This window comes from Carcharodon carcharias, chromosome 17 (genome assembly GCF_017639515.1).
Source record: "Carcharodon carcharias isolate sCarCar2 chromosome 17, sCarCar2.pri, whole genome shotgun sequence".
NCBI lineage: Eukaryota > Metazoa > Chordata > Chondrichthyes > Lamniformes > Lamnidae > Carcharodon > Carcharodon carcharias.
Window position 1 is genome coordinate 99,302,089 of NC_054483.1, and position 20,565 is coordinate 99,322,653.

The window sequence follows — 20,565 nt, forward strand, 5'->3', positions numbered from 1 at the left end:
TTTATTCTTCTTGCCAAAGTGGACAAATTCACATTTTTTCACATTGTACTCCATCTGCCAAACTTTAGCCACTCACTGAACCTATGCCCCTTTGCAGACTATTGCTGTCTTCTTCGTAACTTTACTACCTATCTTTCTGTTATCAGCAAATTTAACAACCATACATCCTGTCTCTTCATCCAAATCATCGATATAAATTGTAAATAGTTGAGGCCCTAGCATGATCCATGTGGCACTCCACTAGTTACAGCTTGCCATCCTGAAAATGACCCATTTATGCCTACTCTATTTCCTGTTAGCTAACCAATCCTCTATCCATACTAATATGTTACCACCTACACCATGAACAGGGTGCAGAAAAGATTCACGAGAATAGTTCCAGGATGAGAAACTTCAGTTATGTTGAAAGATTGGAGAAACGGGCTATTTTCCTTGGAGGAGAGAAGATTAAAAGAAGATTTAATAAAGATGTTCAAAATCATGAGGGGTCTGGACAGAGTAGATAGAGAGAAACTGTTCAAGTTGGCAGAATGGTTGAGAACTAGAGGACACCGATTTATAGTGAGTGGAAAAAGAAGCAATATTGGCATGAGGAAGAGCTAATTTTTCCCCCTCAGTGAGCAGTTAGGGTCTGGAATGCACTGCGTGAGAGGATGAAATATGTACTCAAATTTCAGAGAATTTTAAGAATAATAAGTTAGTAATAGTAGGGGATTTAAACTAATATTAACTGGGATAGTTTTAGTGTGCAAGGAAGAAAGGATTAGAGGGAATAAAATTCTTAAGTTGCATCCAGGAGAACTTTTTTAGCCAGTATGTAGAAAGCCCAACAATGGAGGGGGCAGTTCTGGACCTAATATTCAGAAATGAGCCCAGGCAGGTGGAAGGTGTATCAGAAGGGGAGCATTTTGGAGATAGTGACCATAACGCAGTTAGATTTAAGATAGTTATGGAAAAGGATAAAAGTTCGTAATAAAAGTTCTAAACTGGGGCAAGGCTAATTTTACTAAGAAGAGATACGATTTGGCCCAAATAGACAGGGAGCAGCTACTTGCAGATAAAACTGTGTCAGAGCAGTGGGAGGCACTCAGGGAGGAAATAGCGAGAGTACAGGGCAAATATGTTCCTGTAAAGACAAAGCGGGGGACCACGATCACAGAACACTGGATGTCACGGGGCATAATGGTTAGGATTAAGAAAAAAAGAGAAGCTTACAGCGGATACCGAGTGCTCAATACAGTAGAGTCCCGAGGGGAGCATAAAAAGCGCAGAAGGGAACTTAAGATGTGGGTACAGAACTTAATGAATACTTTACATCAGTCTTCACAATGGAAGAAGACAACGCAGATATGGACATCAGGGTGGAAGACTCTGAAATATTAGAGGAAATTAACAGAGAGAGGAGGTATTAGCGGGTTTGGCGGCCTTAAAAGTAGATAAATCTGAAGGCCCGGATGAGATGTACCCCAGGCTATTGAGGGAGGCAAGGGAAGAGATATCAGGGGCCCTGGCAATAATTTTCAAATCCTCTCTCGCCACAGGTGAGGTGCCAGAGGACTGCTAACGTTGTCCCATTATTAAAAAAGGGAGGAAGGGATAGACCAGGAAATTACAGGCCAGTCAGTCTAACCTCAGCAGTGGGGAAGACACTAGGAAGAACTCTGAGGGCCAGAATATGTCTGCACATGGAGAGGCATGGATTAATCAGGGATAGTCAGCATGGATTTGTTAAGGGATGGTCATATTTGACAAATTTGATCCAATTTTTTGAAGAGGTAACCAGGGGTGTTGATGAGGGTAAAGCATTTGATGTGGTCTATGTGGACTTTGGCAAGGCTTTTGACAAGGTCTGGTCAAGAAAGAAAGAGCCCATGGGATCCAAGGTAAAGTGGTACGTTGGATCTAAAATTTGCCGAGAGGCAGGAAGCAGAAGGTGATGGTAGAGGGATGTTTCTGTGACTGGAAGTCTGTTTCCAGTGGGGTTCCACAGGGCTCGGTGCTGGGGCCCTTGCTGTTTGTGGTGTATATAAATGATTTGGACTTAAATGCAGGGGGTATGATCAAGAAGTTTGTGGATGACATGAAAATTGGTAGGGTGGTAAATAGTGAGGAGGATAGCCGTAAATTGCAGGAGGATATCAATGGACTGGTCAGATGGGCAGAGCAGTGGCAAATGGAATTCAGTGTTGGCGCAGACTCTGGGCTGAAGGGTCCCTTCTACACTGTGTGATTCTGTGAACCCAGAGAAGTGAGGTAATGCAGTTGGGGAGGGCTAATAAGGCAAGGGATTACACTATGACTGGTAGGACCCTGGAAAGTACTGAAGATCAGAGGGACTTTGGTGTGTATATCCACAGATCCCTGAAGGTAGCAGGGCAGGTAGAAAAGGTGGTTAAGACGACATATGGGATACTTGCCTTTAATAGCCAGGGCATAGAATACAAGAGCAGGGAGGTTATGCCAGAACTGTATAAAACGCTGGTTAGGCCACAACTGGAGTACTGTGTACAGTTCTGGCTACCACATTATTGGAAGGATGTGATTGAACTGGACAGGGTGCAGAGGAGATTTATCAGGATGCTGCCTGGGCTGGAAGGTCTGAGCTATGAGGAGAGATTGGCTAGGCTGGGTTGTTTTCCTTGGAGCAGCGAAGGTTGAGAGGGGGCCTGACAGAGGTGTATAAGATTATGAAGGACATGGATAGGGTGGATAGGAAGGCACTTTTTCCATTAGTAGAGAGGTCAATAACCAGGGGGCATACATTTAAGGTCGAACGGCATGGACACGATAGGCCAAATGGCCTTCTGTTCTGTAAATGTCTATGAATCTAGGAGAGTGTGGTGGAGGCAGATTCTAGCATGGCTTTCAAAATGGAATTAGATAATTATCTAAAGAGAAGGAAATTTCAGAGCTATGGGAAAAAGGCAAGGGAATGGGATTAGATGAACTGTTCTTGCAAATTGCTGGTACAGACATGATGGACAGAATAGCCTCCTTTTGTGCTATAAACATTCTATAATTCTAGGTGACAGCTACTACCCTGTTTCCCCCCAATGCTATTGAGGAAATCGCTACATGCTAAGCTGCTACCTAAATAGTGATGTTGTAACTAACTTCAGGTTCTTTTAAACAATAAGAGATCATATATTCTTACCCTGATCACTGAGAGCTTTGATCCTGTGAACTGTAATCTGGCAAGTTCTCGAATGTATGCTGGTGCCTGCACAGAAGAGAGATTAAGGTAGAATCCTTAAATTAATTATAAAAATTAAACCAGCAAACTCTCTCTTTGGGATCTGAATCCACTGCCCTTTTGTACCAGGAATGACCATCTCCAACAAGAGAGAATCTAACCATCGTCCCATGATGTTCAATGGCACGACCATTGCTGAATCGCCCACTATCAACATCCTTGGCGGGGGTGGTTACCATTGACCAGAAACTGAAGTGGACTAGCCACATAAATACTGTGGCTACAAGAGCAGGTCAGAGGCTAGGAATCCTGCAGCGAGTAACTCACCCCTTGACCCCCCCAAAGCCTGTCCACCATCCACAAGGCACTATTCACGAGTGTAATGGAATACTCTCCATTTGCCTGGATGAGTGCAGGTCCAACAACACTCAAGAAGCTCGACATCATCCAGGACAAAGCAGCCTGCTTGATTAGCACCCCTTCCACCACCTTAAACATTCAATCTCTCACCACCGACGCACAGTGGCAGCAGTGTGTACCATCTACAAGTTGCACTGCAGGAACTCATCAAGGCTCCTAAGACAGCATCTTCCAAACCCACGACCACTACCATCTAGAAGGACAAGGGTAGCAAATACATGGGAACACTACCACCTGGAGATTCCCCTCTAAGCCACTCACCATCCCGACTTGGAAACATATTGCCGTTTCTTCACTATCACAGGGTCAACAGCCTGGAACTCCCTCCCTAAAGGCGTTATGGATGTGCCTACACCACATGGGCTGCAGTGGTTAAAGAAGGCACCACTTTCTCAAGGGCAATTAGGGATGAGCAACAAATGCTAACCTAGCCAGCAATGCCCACATCCCATGAACAAATAAATAGAAATCCAGACCTGGGTAAATATGGTATCCAGAGAAGTGAGCCACTCTAAGCCCAGAGATCTTTTGGGCTTTGGCTGACACCATGCTTTGCTGCCTCTCACTAATTCATACTGCCCACAAGCTACTGCCTTAAGATTCACATTTAACTATGTAAAAACATCAATCTTTGAACACAACAACAACAACATACATTTCAATCAAATTTTTAATGGCATCAGTTACTTTTCTCATTAAAACTTCATTTTTACAGTACCTGCTCTCAGCTTCCACCACAGCAATCATTTCCTACAGGGAACACTGGGCACCATATCTCACCACACCACATGTGCTCTGATTCACTGCCTGCCTCATACTGTCCCCACCCCTCACTGTCCCCCCAAACTTTGACCCTGCCCACACACTGACCCCATCCCATGCTCTTGTTATGGCAGGCAGATGGTAAATGCCAAGCTGCTCAAATCCCAGAGGGAAACCTGAAGCAGCTGCCACAACCATTTGCAATTTACTTATTTCAAGGTGTGTGCTTTGAATTCAATAGCACTAAGACCACCAAGTCTCATTCCTTTTTTTTTTACAAAACTAAGTTGAACCTTTATTAATAATAAAAAAAATAATTTTAAGCACATACATAGATATACAACTATAATTCCTAGCTCCCATTGTTAATCTAACTCCCAGTCATACCTCCTTTAAGGCAACAGTAAAAACATATAGATTTTAAAAGATCCAGGCAAAGTGACATGATACCCTGAACAGTCGAATTCAAAGTGAGTTTTGTTAACTTCAGTTCTTGCAGACAGCAGTTTGGGCACAAAGGCTGAAAGCTTTTCACACTTGTTAGATCTTAGAATGCCTTCCCTTGTACACAGCCTTCTCCCCTCTGTACATATTTTTCCCATTGAATACAAATTCCCATTGTTTCACTGTCTTTGGACTTTACCCCTCTAATAATAAAAATCTATCATAGTTCCAATTTTACTGTAATCTTTGGGAAAAATAAACACACAGTTTCTTAATCTCTCCTGGCTAGGTGAAACATTTCACCCCCTCTTTTGAATTCAAGCTATTTATTTAAAAATGAAAATGTTCCCTTTACACCTCACCTTCTAAAACTTCCCCCATACTTACCTACTTAACACTTCAAACCTAGCTTCTAATCTGACACATCAAAGCCTTCAAACCAGCTGCCTTTAATTCAATTAAAACCCACACACACACAGACCCCACTATTACTCTGCAATAAATTCCAATAATATTATGAAAATTATTATATTTTCCTGATTGTCCCGATCTCCATGCTGACTCTGTCCCCACACCGATCCCATCTCCATTGGCCCCAGGCCTCAGCTCTCTTCAGCATTGTTATGCAGCATCCACCCCCAGGCTGTGCACCAGCACACAGTACCCACACCACTTTAATTGCATTCTGTTGTGTGAATTAACATGTTACTCCAAGCAGGTCCAATGAGATGAACTATTACTCTTGAATGCCACAGTCAGGAAATCTTTTCAATCCCACAACTAACTGAAGTTTTGACCCAATCTCAGGTCCATCTTCCACAATCCATAACACAATCTGTATTTCCTTACCCGGAAGAGCTTCTGAGAGTGTTTAATCAAAAATGCAGTTCCATTATTTAACTTGGCGATATTTCCTTGAAGGTCAGCAGCCATCATCTGTTAGGAGCAGATAAAAAGCAAATGGAATCAGCAGGAAAGAACAGATAAAAGATCAGATACAACAAATAGCTGAATAAGTCAGTAGATCCAAGTTGGAAATAGCTGGTCCTGTTTTCTCTGCATAATCTTTGTCCACAGTCTTTGATCTTTGAAAAATTGCTGGAAATATGTGAAGCGCATGACATTGGAAGAGTGAATGAGATGTTTTAATGTCGCTGAGTTAGTCTGGGAGGATATTTGTTTCATTTTCAGAAAACACTAGAAAAGGTTAATCACAGGAGACTTGTGTACCTAAATTAATGTTTTTGAGCATCAAAAATAAAATTATAAATTGGAGAATGAGGTGCGTTCAGCGGATGCCAGACATTACTTTTAAAAGCTGTTAGACTGTACAAAAGAGAATCAAATGAAGTGTGACACTAAATTGAGGAGAGAAGATGCCTACTTACATTCCTTGGCCAGAGAATGTGTGGAGCAAACATGAGTGCCAGGTTATAGGCAGTCATCTTGTTCCTGTCCTGATGTTTGGCAGTTTGGTATAGTAGATCCAACAGTAACTTCAGCAGATTCCGATTGGCTGAGGGCAACAAAAGGAAGAGTAGCTGAAGAGCTTCGATTTGACGCTCCTTGTCAGGAACAGTTTTCTTCCCCTTCACGTCAAACACCATTAGATCTAACAGGAGAAAAATCAATCAGACACTGACTTCCATAAATAAACACCAGAAACATAATTGCAAGTCATTTTTGAATATTAAATATACAGTCTCTAAACACATGCACACACACACCAACAGGATCCATGCTATGGAAATGATTTTGATTACCCGCTGAACAGCAACCCTAGCTTATGTACAAACAGACTGCTGGAGTTTAGAAGAGTAAGAGGTGACTTGATTGAAACCTTTAAGACCCTTAGGATTCTTGACAGGGTGGATGTAGAGAGGATGTTTCCTCTTGTGGGAGAATAGAGAACTCAGGGTCACTGTTTCAAAATAATTTAGGACAGAGATGAGGAGAAATTTTCTCTCTCAAAGGGCAGTGGATCTTTGGAATTCTCTTCCTCAAAAGATGGTTGAGATAGAGTCCTTGTATATCTTTAAGGCAGAGTAGATAGATTCTTGATGAGCAAGGAGGTGAATGATTATCAGGGGTAGTCTGGAATGTGAGGTTAAAAATCAGATCAGCCGTGATCTTATTGAACGGTACAGCAGACTCAAGGGGCCAAGTGGCCTGCTCCTGCTCCTCATTTGTATATCAGTATGTATTGATATGGCGGGGAGGTGGTGGCATGGTGGTATCGTCATTGGACTGGTATTCCAGAGACTCAGGGTAATGCACTAAGGCAGATGGTGAAATTTGAATCCAATAAAAATCTGGAATTAAAAGTCTAATGAAACCATTGTCGATTGTTGTATAAACCCATCTGGTTCACCAATGCCCTTTAGGGGATCTGCTGTCCTTACCTGGCTCCAGACCCACAGCATATGTGGTTGACTTAGGGATGGGTAATAAATGCTGGAGCCAGTGACGCCCACATCCCCTGAACGAATAAAAAATTGCTGCTCCCTGTACCTGTCCCTCCCTATGCCTGCCCTATCCCCTTATACACACTGCTGCCTTAAGGTTGGACGGGCAGCGCTGTTAACAACATTGATTACTTTTTAAATGGCCTTAATAGGCCTTTGACAGTTCGACCATCTCCGGCGCCCACCGAATGCAATACTGAAAAGACGCGCAATGATGTTGGGATGCCTGCCCCACGTCATCTTGCGTGATTTTACGTGTCAACGTGTCGGGCCCGCCCATGCACGCCAATGGCAATATTCTGGCCACAGACTGCGGCACCCTGTACCTGCCTCATTCATACACACACAGACTGCGGCTTCCCGTATCTGCCTCATGCACACACAGGCTGCTGCTTCCTGTACCTGTCTCACACCCAGATACTGCTGCTCCCTGTACCTCCCTCACACACAGGCTGTTGCTCCCTGTACCAGCCTCTCTCACACAGGCTGTTGCTCCCTGTACCAGCCTCTCTCTCACACAGGCTGCTGTTCCCTGTACCTGCCTCTTACACACACAGGTTGCTGCGCCCTGTACCTGTCTCTCACACACAGACTGTTGCTCCCTGTACCTGCCTCTCACATACTGGCTGCTGCTCCCTGTACCTGCTATTTTGAGATGAGCATTATAATGTCTATGACTGAGGAGCGGTTCTGGCAGTTCTCCGAGGAATACTTTCAACAGAGTTGCAACATCATTTGGATGAAACTCTCCAGAATCCAGATCTACATCCACGCCACTGTTTAAAGCATCTTTCAGGGACTGCAGACGGATACTGTTCCCAGGAATGCGGAACAGACCCTCCACATGGAGATCTGTATAGAGGAAGAGAGAAATATAAATGGTATAAAGTATTGGAAGAGTTAGAGATATGATGCAAATAGAGATGTACTGTGATGCTGTATTTTTAGAGCAAATAGAAACACAGGTAAAGTACAGTTTGTTTTATAAAAATAATTCAGTGCTAATCGATCAGATAGATGGAATGTGAGATCAGGATTAAAGATTTACAGATGACATAGAGCTGGGTGGGAATGTGAGCTGTGAGGAGGATGCAGAGATGCTTCAGTGTGATTTGGACAAGCTGAGTGAGTGGGCAAATGCATGGCAGATGCAGTATAATGTAGATAAATGTGAGGTTATCCACTTTGGTAGCAAAAACAGGAAGGCAGATTATTATCTGAATGGTTATAAATTGAGAGAGGGGAATGTGCAAGGAGACCCAGGTGTCCTCGTACACCAGTTGCTGAAGGTAAATATGCAGGTGCAGCAGGCGGTAGAGAAGGCAAATGGTATATTGGCCTGCATAGCGAGAGGATTCGAATACAGGAGCGGGGATGTCTTGCTGCAATTGTACAAGGCCTTGTTGAGACCACACCTGGAATATTGGGTGCAGTTTTGGTCTCCTTATCCGAGGAAGGATGTACTTGCTATAGAGGGAGTGCAGCGAAGGTTTACCAGACTGATTACTGGGATGGCGGGACTGACATATGAGGAGGGATTGAGTCGATTAGGATTATATTCACTGGAGTTCAGAATAACGAGGGGGATCTCATAGAAACCTATAAAATTCTAAAAGGACTAGACAGGGTAGATGGCAGGAAGGATGTCCCCGATGGTGGGGGAGTCCAGAACCAGGGGATATGGGGTAGACCATTTAGGACTGAGATGAGGAGAAATTTCTTCACCCAAAGAGTGGTGAGCCTGTGGAATTCATTACCACAGAAAGTAGTTGAGGCCAAAACATTGTATGTTTTCAAGGAGTTAGATATAGCTCTTGGGGTGAAAGGGATCAAAGGATATGGGAAGAAAGCGGGAGCAGACTATTGAGTTTGGCGTAGCAGGCTCAAAGGGCCAAATGGTCTACTCCTGCTCCTAGTTTCTATGATTATGATTTAGTCTTTTGCAATTAAAGAAAAAGATTCATCTTCAAATTCTCCCAGATTCTCAATTTTTTCTGTTACATAAGATTGCTGAACAGCATAAATAATATCGGTAGGTTGTGTTCAATTAAAGGCAGCGTGTGAACTGCGATGTAGAACAATGGAGGAGGCAACACAGAAGGACTTAAATGTAGGCTCATAGTTTTGCCAAGCAGTGCAAAGGCAGAGGTGAAAGGATTGGGGCAAAGATGAAAAGGGGAGAGAGGGGGAGGGAAAGATGGAGCATGAAAGTAGAACAGGAGAAGGTGGAGAGGGGCAAAAGTTGAAAGGAGAGAACGGCAAAGATGAGGGAAGAGAGAGGGGAACAGGAGAAGGTGAGGGGAGATCAGGAGAGTGTGGGCAACGAGATTTGTTATCACTGAGTTACTGTCATAGTTTCACTCACTTTTGTAGAGATATTCAATGAGCTGATAAACTTGAGCAATTCCCTCTTCTGTTAGTGGAGCTCCAAACACAACCCCCTTCTCTAAAAACAAATCACAAAACACTCACATTAAAATTCACCATTACCACAACATTGCTGATAAATTCCACCTCCATCAAAAGCAGTTTTGTCACTGCTTCATTTATTCACCCCCTCAACAACAGCAACATATATTTATATAGCAGCTTTAATGTAATAAAACATTCCGAGACACTTCATAGAAGTGTTATAAAACAAAATAAGGAGCCACATGAAGAGGTATAGGGTCAGATGACCAAAAGTTTGGTCAAAGAGGTTGACTTTAAGGAGCATCTTCTAAAAGGAAAGTGAGGTAGAGAGGCGGAGATTTTCAAGGAGTGAATTCTGGAGCATGGGACTTAAGTAGCTGATCTGGCACAACTTAAGACACAGGCAGCAAAGTTTTGGATAACCTCAAACGGAAGGCACAATATGGGCGATCAGCAAACTGTGAGTTGGAATAGTCGATTCTAGAGGTAACAAAGGTATGAATGAAGGTTTCAGCAGCAGATGAGCTGAGATGGGTGAAATCAGTGATGTTCCAGGGTGGTCTCAATAATGGTGCTAATAAGTTTTCAGAAGTTCATCTCGGGGTCAAGCACAACAAGATTGTGAACAGACTAGCTTAACCTCAGACTGCTGCAGGAGAAGGAAGGAGTCAGTGGCCAGGGAACTAGAGTTTGGAGCAAAAACATTGGCTTCAGTCTTCCCAAAATCTGATTGGAGGAAATTTCTGCTGATCTCGTACTGGATATTAGATAAGCGCCTAACAATTTAATAAATGTGGAGGAGTCAAGAGATGTAATGGTGACGCAGAAATGGGTGTCATCATCGTAAAGTAAAAAAATAACACTTTCAGATGATGTCACAGAGTGGCAGCGTATAGATGAGAAATAGGACGGGGACAGGGATAGATTGGGGGGACATCAGAGATAATGGTGCAGGAGCAAGAAGAGAAGCCACTGCAAGTGATTCTCTGGCTTTGGTTAGATAGATAAGAATGGAACCAGGTGAAGCAGTCCCACCCAACTGAATGGCAGCAGAGTAAGGTTGGAACAGGATGGTGTGGTCAATCATGTCAAAGGCTGCAGACAACTCAAGAAAGACAATGAGGGAGAATTTACCTTTGCTACCCACATAGAATTTCATTTTTGACTTTGATAAGAGTTATTTGGGTACTATAGCTGAGGCAGAAACCCTATTAGAGGGATTCAAATGTGGAGTTCTAGGAAAGATGGGCACAGATTTGAGAGGAGACAAAGAACGTTGGAGAGGAAATGGAGGTTGAAGATGGGACGGTAGTTTGCAAGGATGGTGCTTTTTTCCTTTGTGGAGAAGGCTGATGATGCCTGATTTCAGGGAGAGGGGGACAACACCTGAAGAGAGAGAACTGTTTACAATATTGGCTAACTTGGGGACCAAGAGGGAAAGTTGGATAGAGTGCAGCATAGTGGGAACAGGGTCAAGGGGGCAGGAGTTGGGTATTATGAACAATATGAGCTCAGATAAGATATGACGGAAGATAGGAGAGAACCAGAGAAAGATGCGAGTTCAAGCTGAGGGCAGGGGAAACTTTGCAGGGAGATTGGTCAGGTGAGCTAGTGGAAGGGAGGCAGGTGGCAGAGGCAGCTGATTGGATGGTCTCAATCTTAGTAACAAAGAGTTCCCCACACTTATTGTTGGGGGTTGGGGTGAGGGTGAAGGAGGGGAGAGACGGTTTGCAATAGAGCAAAGAAGGTCGGGGTTATCTTTCAGGTGTAAGACAATCCTGGAATTGTGAGTAGTTCCAGCTTTACATGGTCCAGCCAGATTTGGTAGTTAAGAAGGGGATGAGGAGGAATTTCTTCTCTCTGAGGGTTATTAGTCTTCGGAATTCTTGTCCCCAGAGAACAGTGGAGGCTGGATCATTGAATATATTCAAGGATGAGTCTGACAGATTTTTGAATGACATGAGAGTCAAGGGTAATGGGGGACAGACAGGAAAATGGAGCTAAGGCCACAATCAGATCAGCCGTGATCTTCTTGAACGACAAGCAGGCCCAATGGCAAATTGTAAGACGAAGGTGCACACGGCAACTTTATTAAACCAGGGTTTCCACCGGCCTGGACCCTGGCCGATATTTCAGACCGACAACGGAGTTCGGAAAGCCCGTAAAAACAGCCATTAAATCCTCATATAGGACGTCCATGATCTCTTTGAAAGGTGTTTTTATTCAAAACGTTTACCATCCTCAAAGTCGCACTTTTCTGGGCATTTTCAAAGTATGATGGGTTGAATGGCCTACTCCAGATCATAATATGTTTTTATGGCAGTGGATGGCTAAACCAGTTGTCTGCCATAATCTTGCAAGTTTGTGTTCCTTAGTCTCAAGGGTGTGGAAATGAGGGCTGGAGCCAGAGGCTGTGTTTACAGTGACTGGGCTGGAACCAGAGGCTGTGTTTAGTGCCTGCACTGGAACCAGAGGCTGTGTTCACAGACAGTGACACTATTGGCATTACCACAGTTGGTTCAGAGTTTTGTAGCCAGTGTGATGACCCTCTCAAGACTTGAGGATGCTGGGTAGTTCACAGTTGCCGGTGATAATCCCAAAACCTATGTTTGCAACAGGATAAAATTTTGCCTCAGCATGAATGAAAGCATTCTCTAAAACAGGCTTTCCCTATATGGTATAATTATGTCTCCAGTCGCTCCTGGGGGGCTCTGGTTGCTGATCATTGTCAGCAAACAATATAAGGAAAGGTAATGGCATAGTGGAAATGTCTCGGGCCCAGGCTAATACTCTGGGGAGATGGGTTCAAATCCCACCATGGCAGCTGTTGGAATTTAAAGTCAATTAATAAATCTGGAGTTAAACGCTAATCTCAGTAATGATGGCCGTGAAACCGTTGTCAATTGTCATTAAAAACCCATCTGGTTCAATAATGTGAAATCTGCCATCCTTACCTGGTCTGGCCTACGTGACTCCAGACCCACAGCAACGTGGTTGACTCTCAACTACCCTCTGAAATGGCCTAGAAAGCCATTCAGTTGTATCAAACTGCTACAAAGAATGAAACAGGACAAGGCGACCCAGCATCAACATAGGCACTGGAAGCTACAAGGGCAAACCCAGCCCTGTTGACCCTGCAAAGTCCTCCTTAATAACATATGGGGGCTTGTGCTAAAATTAGGAGAGCTGTCCCAGAATAGTCAAACAGCCTGACATAGTCATACTCAGTAAATCATACCTTGCAGACACCATCATCACCATCCCTGGGTATGTCCTGTCCCACCAAAGAGGTGACAGCGCAGTGTTATAAAGTCGGGAGGGAGTTGCCCTGGGAATCCTCAACATCAACTCTGGACCCCATGAAGTCACATGGCATCAGGTCAAACCTGGGCAAGGAAACTTCCTGCTGATTACCATGTACTCCCCTCAGGTGATGAATCAGTCCTCCTCCATGTTGAACATTAATTGGAAAAAGCACTGAGGGTGGCAAGGGCACAGAACGTACTCTATGTGGGAGACTCCAATGTCCATCCGCAAGAGTGGCTCGGTAGCACAACTGACAGAATCCTAAAGGACATAGCTGTGCTCTTTAGCAGGTGCTGAGGGAACCAACAAGAGAGAAAAATGTACTTCACCTAATCCTCACAAATTTACCTGTCGCAGATGCATCTCTCCATGACAGTATCAGTAGGAGTGACCACCACACAGTCCTTGCGGAGACGAAGTTCCACCTTCACATTGAGGATACCCTCTATCGTGTTGTGTGGCACTACTATTGTGCTAGGTGGGATAGATTTCGAACAGATCAAGCAATTCAAAACTGGGGCATCCATGAGATGCTGTATGCCATCAGCAGCAGCAGATTTGTTTTCGACCACAATCTGTAAACTCATGGCCTGGTATATCCACCACTTTACCATTACCATCAAGTCACAGATCAACACTGGTTAAATGAAGAGTGTAGGAGGGGATGCCATGAGCAGCACCAGGCATACCTAAATAAAAGTGTCAATCAATGGTATTACCATCGCTGAATCCCTCATTATCGACATCCTGGGGAGGGGGGTGGTGTTGGGGTTAACCATTGACCAGAAACTGAACTGGACCAGCCATATAAATACTGTGGCTACAAGGGCAGGTCAGAGGCTAGGAATCGTGCGTGAGTAATTCACCTCCTGACTCCCCAAAGCCTGTCTACCATCCACAAGGCACAAGTCAGACGTGCGATGGAACACTCTCCGCTTGACTGGACAAGTGCAGCTCCAACAACACTCAAGAAGTTTGACACCATCCAGGACAAAGCAGCCTGATTGATTGGCACCCCTTCCACAAACAATCACTGCCTCCAATACCGGCGAACAATGGCAGCAGCACGTACCAACTACAAGGCACACTGTGGAAACTCACCAAGGCTCCTTAGACAGCACCTTCTAAACCCACAACACTGGCATCTAGAAGGACAAGGACAGGTGATACATGGGATTACAACCACCTGGAAGATCCTCTCCAAGCCACTCACTATCCTGACTTGGAAATATACTGCCACTCCTTCAATGTTGCTGGGTCAAAATCCTGTAACTTTTTCCCTACCAGCACAGTGGGTATACCTACACCACAGGGATTGCAGCTGTTCAAGAAGGTAGCTCATCACCACCTTCTCAAGGGCAATTAGGGATGGGCAATAAGTGCTGGCCGAGCCAGCAACGCCCAGATCCCGTAAATGAATATAAGAAAACCTGAAGCTACAATACAGGACTACTTGCGTGCCAAATAGTGGAAGCAGTATGTGATACACAGAGTTGTGATCCCACAACCAACAGATCAGGTATAAGATAAAAGCAAGAAACCGCGGATGCTGGAAAACTGAAACAAAAACAGAAAATGCTGGAAAAACTGGAAAAAATTCATCACATTTTTACTTCCCTTTAGCTCTGAAGAGTCAAACGGACTTGAAATGTTAACTCTGTCTTTCTCTCCACACAGAAGCTCTTAGGCCTGCTGAGCTTTTCCAGCAATTTCTGTTTTTGTTTCAGGTCAGATCTAAACTCTGCAGTCCTGCTACATCCAGCCGTGAATGGTTGTGGACAATTAAACAACTTACTGGAGGTTATTGATGGGGGAAGCCCAGCACATCAGTGCAAAAGACAAGGCCGAAACATTCACACAAGCCACCACCAGAAGTGCCGAGTGGCTGATCCATCACAGCCTCCTCCAGAGGTCCCCAGCATCACAGATGCCAGTCTTCAGCTAATTTGATTCATTCCAAGTGACATCAAGAAGTGGCTGAAGGTACTGGAAAGTGCAAAGGCTATGGGCCCTGACACTATTCCAGTAATAGTACTGAAGACTTGTGATCCAGAACAACACTCCAACAACATTCAAGAAGCTTGACACCATCCAGGACAAAGCAGCCCGCTTGTCTGGCATCCCATCCACCACCTGCAACATTCACTCTCTCCACCACAGACACACAGTGGCAGCAATGTGTACTACCTACAAGATGCACAGCAGGAACTCACCAAGGCTTCATCAACATCACTTTCCAAACCCACGACCTCTACCACCTAGAAGGGAAAGGGCAGCAGACACATGGGACACCACCACCTGGTAATTCCCCTCCAAGCCACACACCATCCTGACTTGGAAATATATCGCTGTTCCTTCACTGTCACTGGGTCAAAATCCTGCAACTCCCTTGCTAATAGCACTGTTGTACCTACGCTACATGGCTGCAGCGGTTCAAGGCAGCAGCTCACCACCACCAAGGGCAATTAGGGATAGGCAATAAATGTTGACTCTGCCAATGAAGCCCACAGCCCATGAACAAATAAATAACATTTTAAAAAATCACATGATTATACTGTTCTATATCTGATTCTGTTCTGGCACAGCCACAGTCCTGTAGCATGAATCTTGTCATGAAGGGAACAAGTCGAAGGATCACTGGTGGGATTCATTTACACCAGGTGCACCTGCTATAAATAGAAATACAGGGAAATCTTTGCTAATTATGGAACAGTTGATGGTCATGCAGGTTAGCAATATGACTGTAGTGATGGTGAGTGTTGGCAGCCCCTGAGAATTCAGTTCCAACATTTCGCCAAGAACTGGCACTGACCTTTACGTTTCAGGAAGTTGAATGAGCGGAAAAAGCTGGAGCTGGTGTTGCTGGGTAAACTGGGCTCTTCCTCACCAATCAGTTGTGCAAACTCAGTCCCAGGAAGGTCGATGAGACGTGTTAGGTTGCTCACAACCAGCTCCAGAAACACCTCTGGCTTTTCATGGCGAAGTTTTTCCACAAAAAAGTCTGGGTTGAAGATGATGGGCTTGCTGAGGAGTAATGGTTCATTGCTGATCACAATGCTACAGCTTGTGTCCCTGTCAGAAAGAGAAACTGTTTCCATTGCCTGAGATATTGTGAAAAACTTCAGAATTCAAACCCATGAATCAGAAAATGCATATGCAAGGCTCAAGGGCTCTACATATTACACTGCATCACCCCTGCACTCCCACCTCTGGCTTATGTTCCTGGTATGTTTCTCTTCCCTGGCCCAGGTGAACCTATATCCTTCTGCTCATTCAGTCCAAGCCTCCTTTTATTCTCAGTTCGTCCTCTGCCCCAGCATCAGTTTCTCTCTCTTTTCCTGCCTCTCTGTCTCATATCTAAGCTTTCATTGCTCTCATTACCTCATGTGTTCTCACTGTATCACTCTGTAGACATGAAGTAGCCACATTTCTCCCCTTTTCCCCACTTTGACTGCCGTCCATTATCCTATTGGCCTTATTCACTTTGTTTTTGTTCTAATCTGGCTACCTGTCCCCTCTCAAAAACAATAAGGCTTTATCCCGCTCTCCACCATAATTCACAGCTCTCTGCCTCTGCTGAGGAAGTAGGAATTCCTGAATTAAAACAGACTGAGATTCATCCAGTTCACCTTCTGCCATCCTGATGTCACATAATAAAATAATGAAATCACTGACTAAACATTAACAAGTGGTCTACAAAACATCTTGACATACTTTTCGCACATCAGTTATCCTATCCTTTAGTAGCTATCTATCCCATCTTTTCCCTCCTGTCCCATCCCCTTGCCGTAACCCTTCTCTCCAGCACAGTTCCTCCTCCCTCCACTCTACCCATCCTCCTTAAGTATCTTAATCCCAATAGTCATCTCTCATTTGATTTATCCACTATCTGGTCCCTCCCTCCTGACTTTACCAATAGATGTTCCATGAAAGTTACCATCTGACTGGACCACTCTCCCCACAAGGCTCCATTCCCCTAATCTTCACTCCATCCTTTGTGCATCCAAGGCAACCCACATTCCCAAGATCAAACCCCAACATCCAGGCCCTTCAGCCATAGTACCACCACCCAGAATTCACAAGGCCTGTCACAGCACAGGAGAGCATTCAGTCCAGTGTATCTGCACCGCCTCTCCAAATGAACAATTTACCTTATGTCATTCTCCCACCTTCTCCCCATAACCCTGCATATTCATCCTTTTCAGATAACACTCTAATTCCTTTTTGAATGCTTTGATTGAATCTGCCTCCATCACACTCTCAGGAAGTGCATTCCACACCGTTATCACACACTGCGTGAAAAAGCTTTTCGTGTCATCCTTTGCTTCTTTTGCCAATTACTTTAAATCTGTGCCCTCTCGTTCTCAATCCTTTCACAAGTGGGAATTGTTTCTTCCTATCTCCTCTGTCCAGACCCCTCGTGATTTTGAATACCTCTATCAAGTCTCCCCTCAGCCTTCTTTTCTCTAATGAAAACAGTCTTAAGTTTTCCAATCTATCTTCATAACTAAAGTTGCTCAACACTGGAACCATTCTCATGCATCTTTTTTGCCCTCTCTCCAAGTCTTCACTTCCTAAAGTGCAGCACCTAGAGCTGGATGCAATACCCCAGCTTAGGCCAACATGTGTCTTATACAAGTTCAACGTAAGCTCCGAAGAAGAGTCATATGGACTTGAAATGTTAACTGTCTTTCTCTCCACAGATGCTGTTAAACCTGCTGGGTTTTTCCAACATTATCTGTTTTTGTTTTGGATTTCCAGCATCCGCAAAATTTTTTTTTGTTCAATATAAACTCCTTGCTCTTGTACTCTACGCCCCTATTAATAAAGCCTAGGATACTGTATGCTTTATTAAACGCTCTCTTCACCTGTCCTGCCACCTCAAGTTACTTATGCACATATACACCCAGATGCCTTTGCTCCTGCACCCACTTTAGAGTTGTATCCTTTATTTTATATTGTCCTTCCATATTCTTCCAACCAAAATAAATCACTTCACATTTCTGTTTTGAGTTTCATCTGTGACCTGTCCGCCCATTTCATCAACTTGTTTAAGTCCCTTTGAAGTTCTAGACTATCCTCCTCACAGTTCACAATGTTTCTACACTTCCTATCATCCACAAAATTTTGAAATTATGCTCTTTACACCAAGGTCTAGGTCATTAATATATATCAGGAAGAGCAAGAGTCCCAACACTGATCCCTGGGGAACTCCACTCTAAACCTTCCACCAGTCCAAAAAACATCCATTATCCACTACTCTCTGCTTCCTGTCACTCTGCCAATTCCATATTCATGTTGCTACTCTTCTTCTTATTCCATGACTCTGTTGTGCGGCACTATGTCAAATGCCTTTTGGAAGTCCATGTACACCACACCAACAACATTATCCTCATTAACTCTCTCTGTTACCTCCCTGAAAAACTCCAGTAAGTTAGTTAAATATGATAGCCCCTTAGCAAATCTATGCTGGCTTTCCTTAATTAACCTGCACTTGCCCATGTGACAATTAATACTGTCCAAATTACAGTTTCTCGAAGCTACCACCGAGGTTAACCGACTAGCCTGTAGTTGTGAGCTGACCTTCACACCCTTTGCTTCCTCACCCTACATCTGCCCATATTTGTCTCTCCTCAGCCCAATATTATAGCCACACTCAGAGACAGACATTTACCCCGGCGAATCAGTACCGCCTCCCTATGGTCCCTCTGCCTCTACCCTCCCCTCCGAGTCCCTTTTCTCCCCCTCACGCTTTCTTTCACCTTCCTTCTATCTTTCTATCTCCTTCTTTCTATATCACACTCTCTCTCACCGAGATTCGGACATGTTCAAATCGCCGCGAGCTGCTGTTGAGCGGCCTCTACTCCTATTGGCTGCAGTTGAGCGGCCTCTATTCCTATTGGGTGCAGTTGAGAGGCCTCTATTCCTATTGGCTGCAGTTGAGAGGCCTCTATTCCTATTGCACACGGTTCACCAACCTCTGTCCCTATTGGACCATTTAAAATCAAATCCAGTTCGCCGTCGTTTCCCACGCAGGCGCAGTTGCAGTTCCCGTCTCCGGGTTTATCTGCTTCTATCACTGCTTGTTTGTCCCTACAACCACACACCCCCACCCCCCCCCTCTTTGTCTCTCTATCTCTCCGCCCCCCACACACACACCTTAAACTAGCTTATATTTCAACTCTTTCTTGGACTCGAACGCAAGTTCTGTCGAAAGGTCATGAGGACTCGAAACGTCAACTCTTTTCTTCTCCGCCGATGCTGCCAGACCTGCTGAGTTTTTCCAGGTAATTCTGTTTTTGTTTTGTCCGGGTTTATCATGGAGCCGGTCGTGAGGACTACATTTCCCACAGTGCTCTCGGGCACTCTCTGCACTCTATTTCAAGTTGGGCTTCACAGAAGCAGCAAAATTCTGTCACCAATGGCGAGCATGGAGGCTTCAGAATTGGAACCAGATATACACGAATGGTAGCCCGAAAGAATTCATCCCCATGATGACTCCACAACTGCAATCCACTTTTACAACCTTGTAGTTTTTCCTGCTTTCTTAAAAATCTCTAATATGTATCCTCTTGTTTTAGATCCCTTAATCACTGGAAATATTCTTATTCTATCCACTTAGTCCCTTTCCCTACTTCATTTTAAATAGCTCTATCTAATCTTCCCTTAATCCCATCCTTACTTCCTCAAATGCAAAGAAAAAATGCTGTAAATACTTAGGTCAAACAGCATCTGCAGATAGATAGCTCCGAAGTGTCATATTCGACTCAAAACGTTAACTCTTTCTCCACAGATGCTGGTCTGACCTGCTGAAATTTTCCAGCACTTCATATTATTATTTCAGATGCCCAGCATCCACAATTTTGTAATAGCCCTAATTTTTGAATTCTGTCTTAATATTTCTATTTCCTCATACCATGCAACATCCTATTTCTCAACATTGCTGTTATAGACTGGAACCCAAAACTGCATACAGCGTTCCAACAATGGTCTTTTAAGGTTTTCTAGATTCACCTTGCATCTCAACTTTAATATTTTATACTTCTTGCCATAAAACCCAGTATTCGAATAGCTTTTTCACTACTTGCAATACTACTCAATGTCTTGTGAACCTGAACCCCATATCTGCTCTTCTAAATCTCACCTGTTCAAAGATCAGAATCACTGTTGTCCAAGTCTTTAGGTGTCCCCATTCCCACTGTTTCTCTGCCTTTCCTCACCTTATCTTCCCTCATTATTTTCCCTTCCTTCTCTTCCAATTACCCCAATCCTCCCATCCCTCTTCCTGGTCCAACTAAGCCTTGTCCTCTATATCACAGCTTGACCCCCCAAAGATTGCACTTGGTCTTGGCTCTCCACGTGTAACACAATTGGAGTTTGACTAATATAACTATCCCTTCCCTATCCAATCAGTGTAGTGCTCTGCAGTCAGTGGATATATACATCAACATACATGCAATATTATATTTAACCACATTTAGTCAAAAATTAGTTTTCAGTTCTCCCCTTTGTCACAAAATGCTACCAACTAAGAATGCAAGTGCATCTAGCCTCTTCTCAGCT

At 44.1% G+C, this 20,565-nt stretch overlaps 1 protein-coding gene across 2 annotated transcripts in view; it reads right to left on the minus strand.

Moving 5' to 3' along the window:
- arhgap19 (Rho GTPase activating protein 19) overlaps positions 1 to 19,035 on the minus strand; it is a 37,128-nt gene extending 18,093 nt beyond the window's left edge. The window contains exons 1-7 of one of the 2 annotated variants that reach the window (XM_041209046.1): positions 18,815 to 19,035; positions 15,815 to 16,074; positions 9,650 to 9,730; positions 7,927 to 8,136; positions 6,208 to 6,335; positions 5,669 to 5,755; positions 3,155 to 3,220 (exon numbers count right to left, since the gene is read on the minus strand). In XM_041209046.1, coding sequence (XP_041064980.1) covers positions 3,155 to 3,220; positions 5,669 to 5,755; positions 6,208 to 6,335; positions 7,927 to 8,136; positions 9,650 to 9,730; positions 15,815 to 16,074; positions 18,815 to 18,828 — 846 coding nt within the window. In that variant the 5' untranslated portion in view covers positions 18,829 to 19,035. Of the gene's footprint in view, positions 1 to 3,154; positions 3,221 to 5,668; positions 5,756 to 6,207; positions 6,432 to 7,926; positions 8,137 to 9,649; positions 9,731 to 15,814; positions 16,075 to 18,814 lie in introns of both variants that reach the window. The other variant, XM_041209045.1, reaches the window with a different exon arrangement.
- Between the last annotated feature and the right edge of the window lie 1,530 nt (positions 19,036 to 20,565).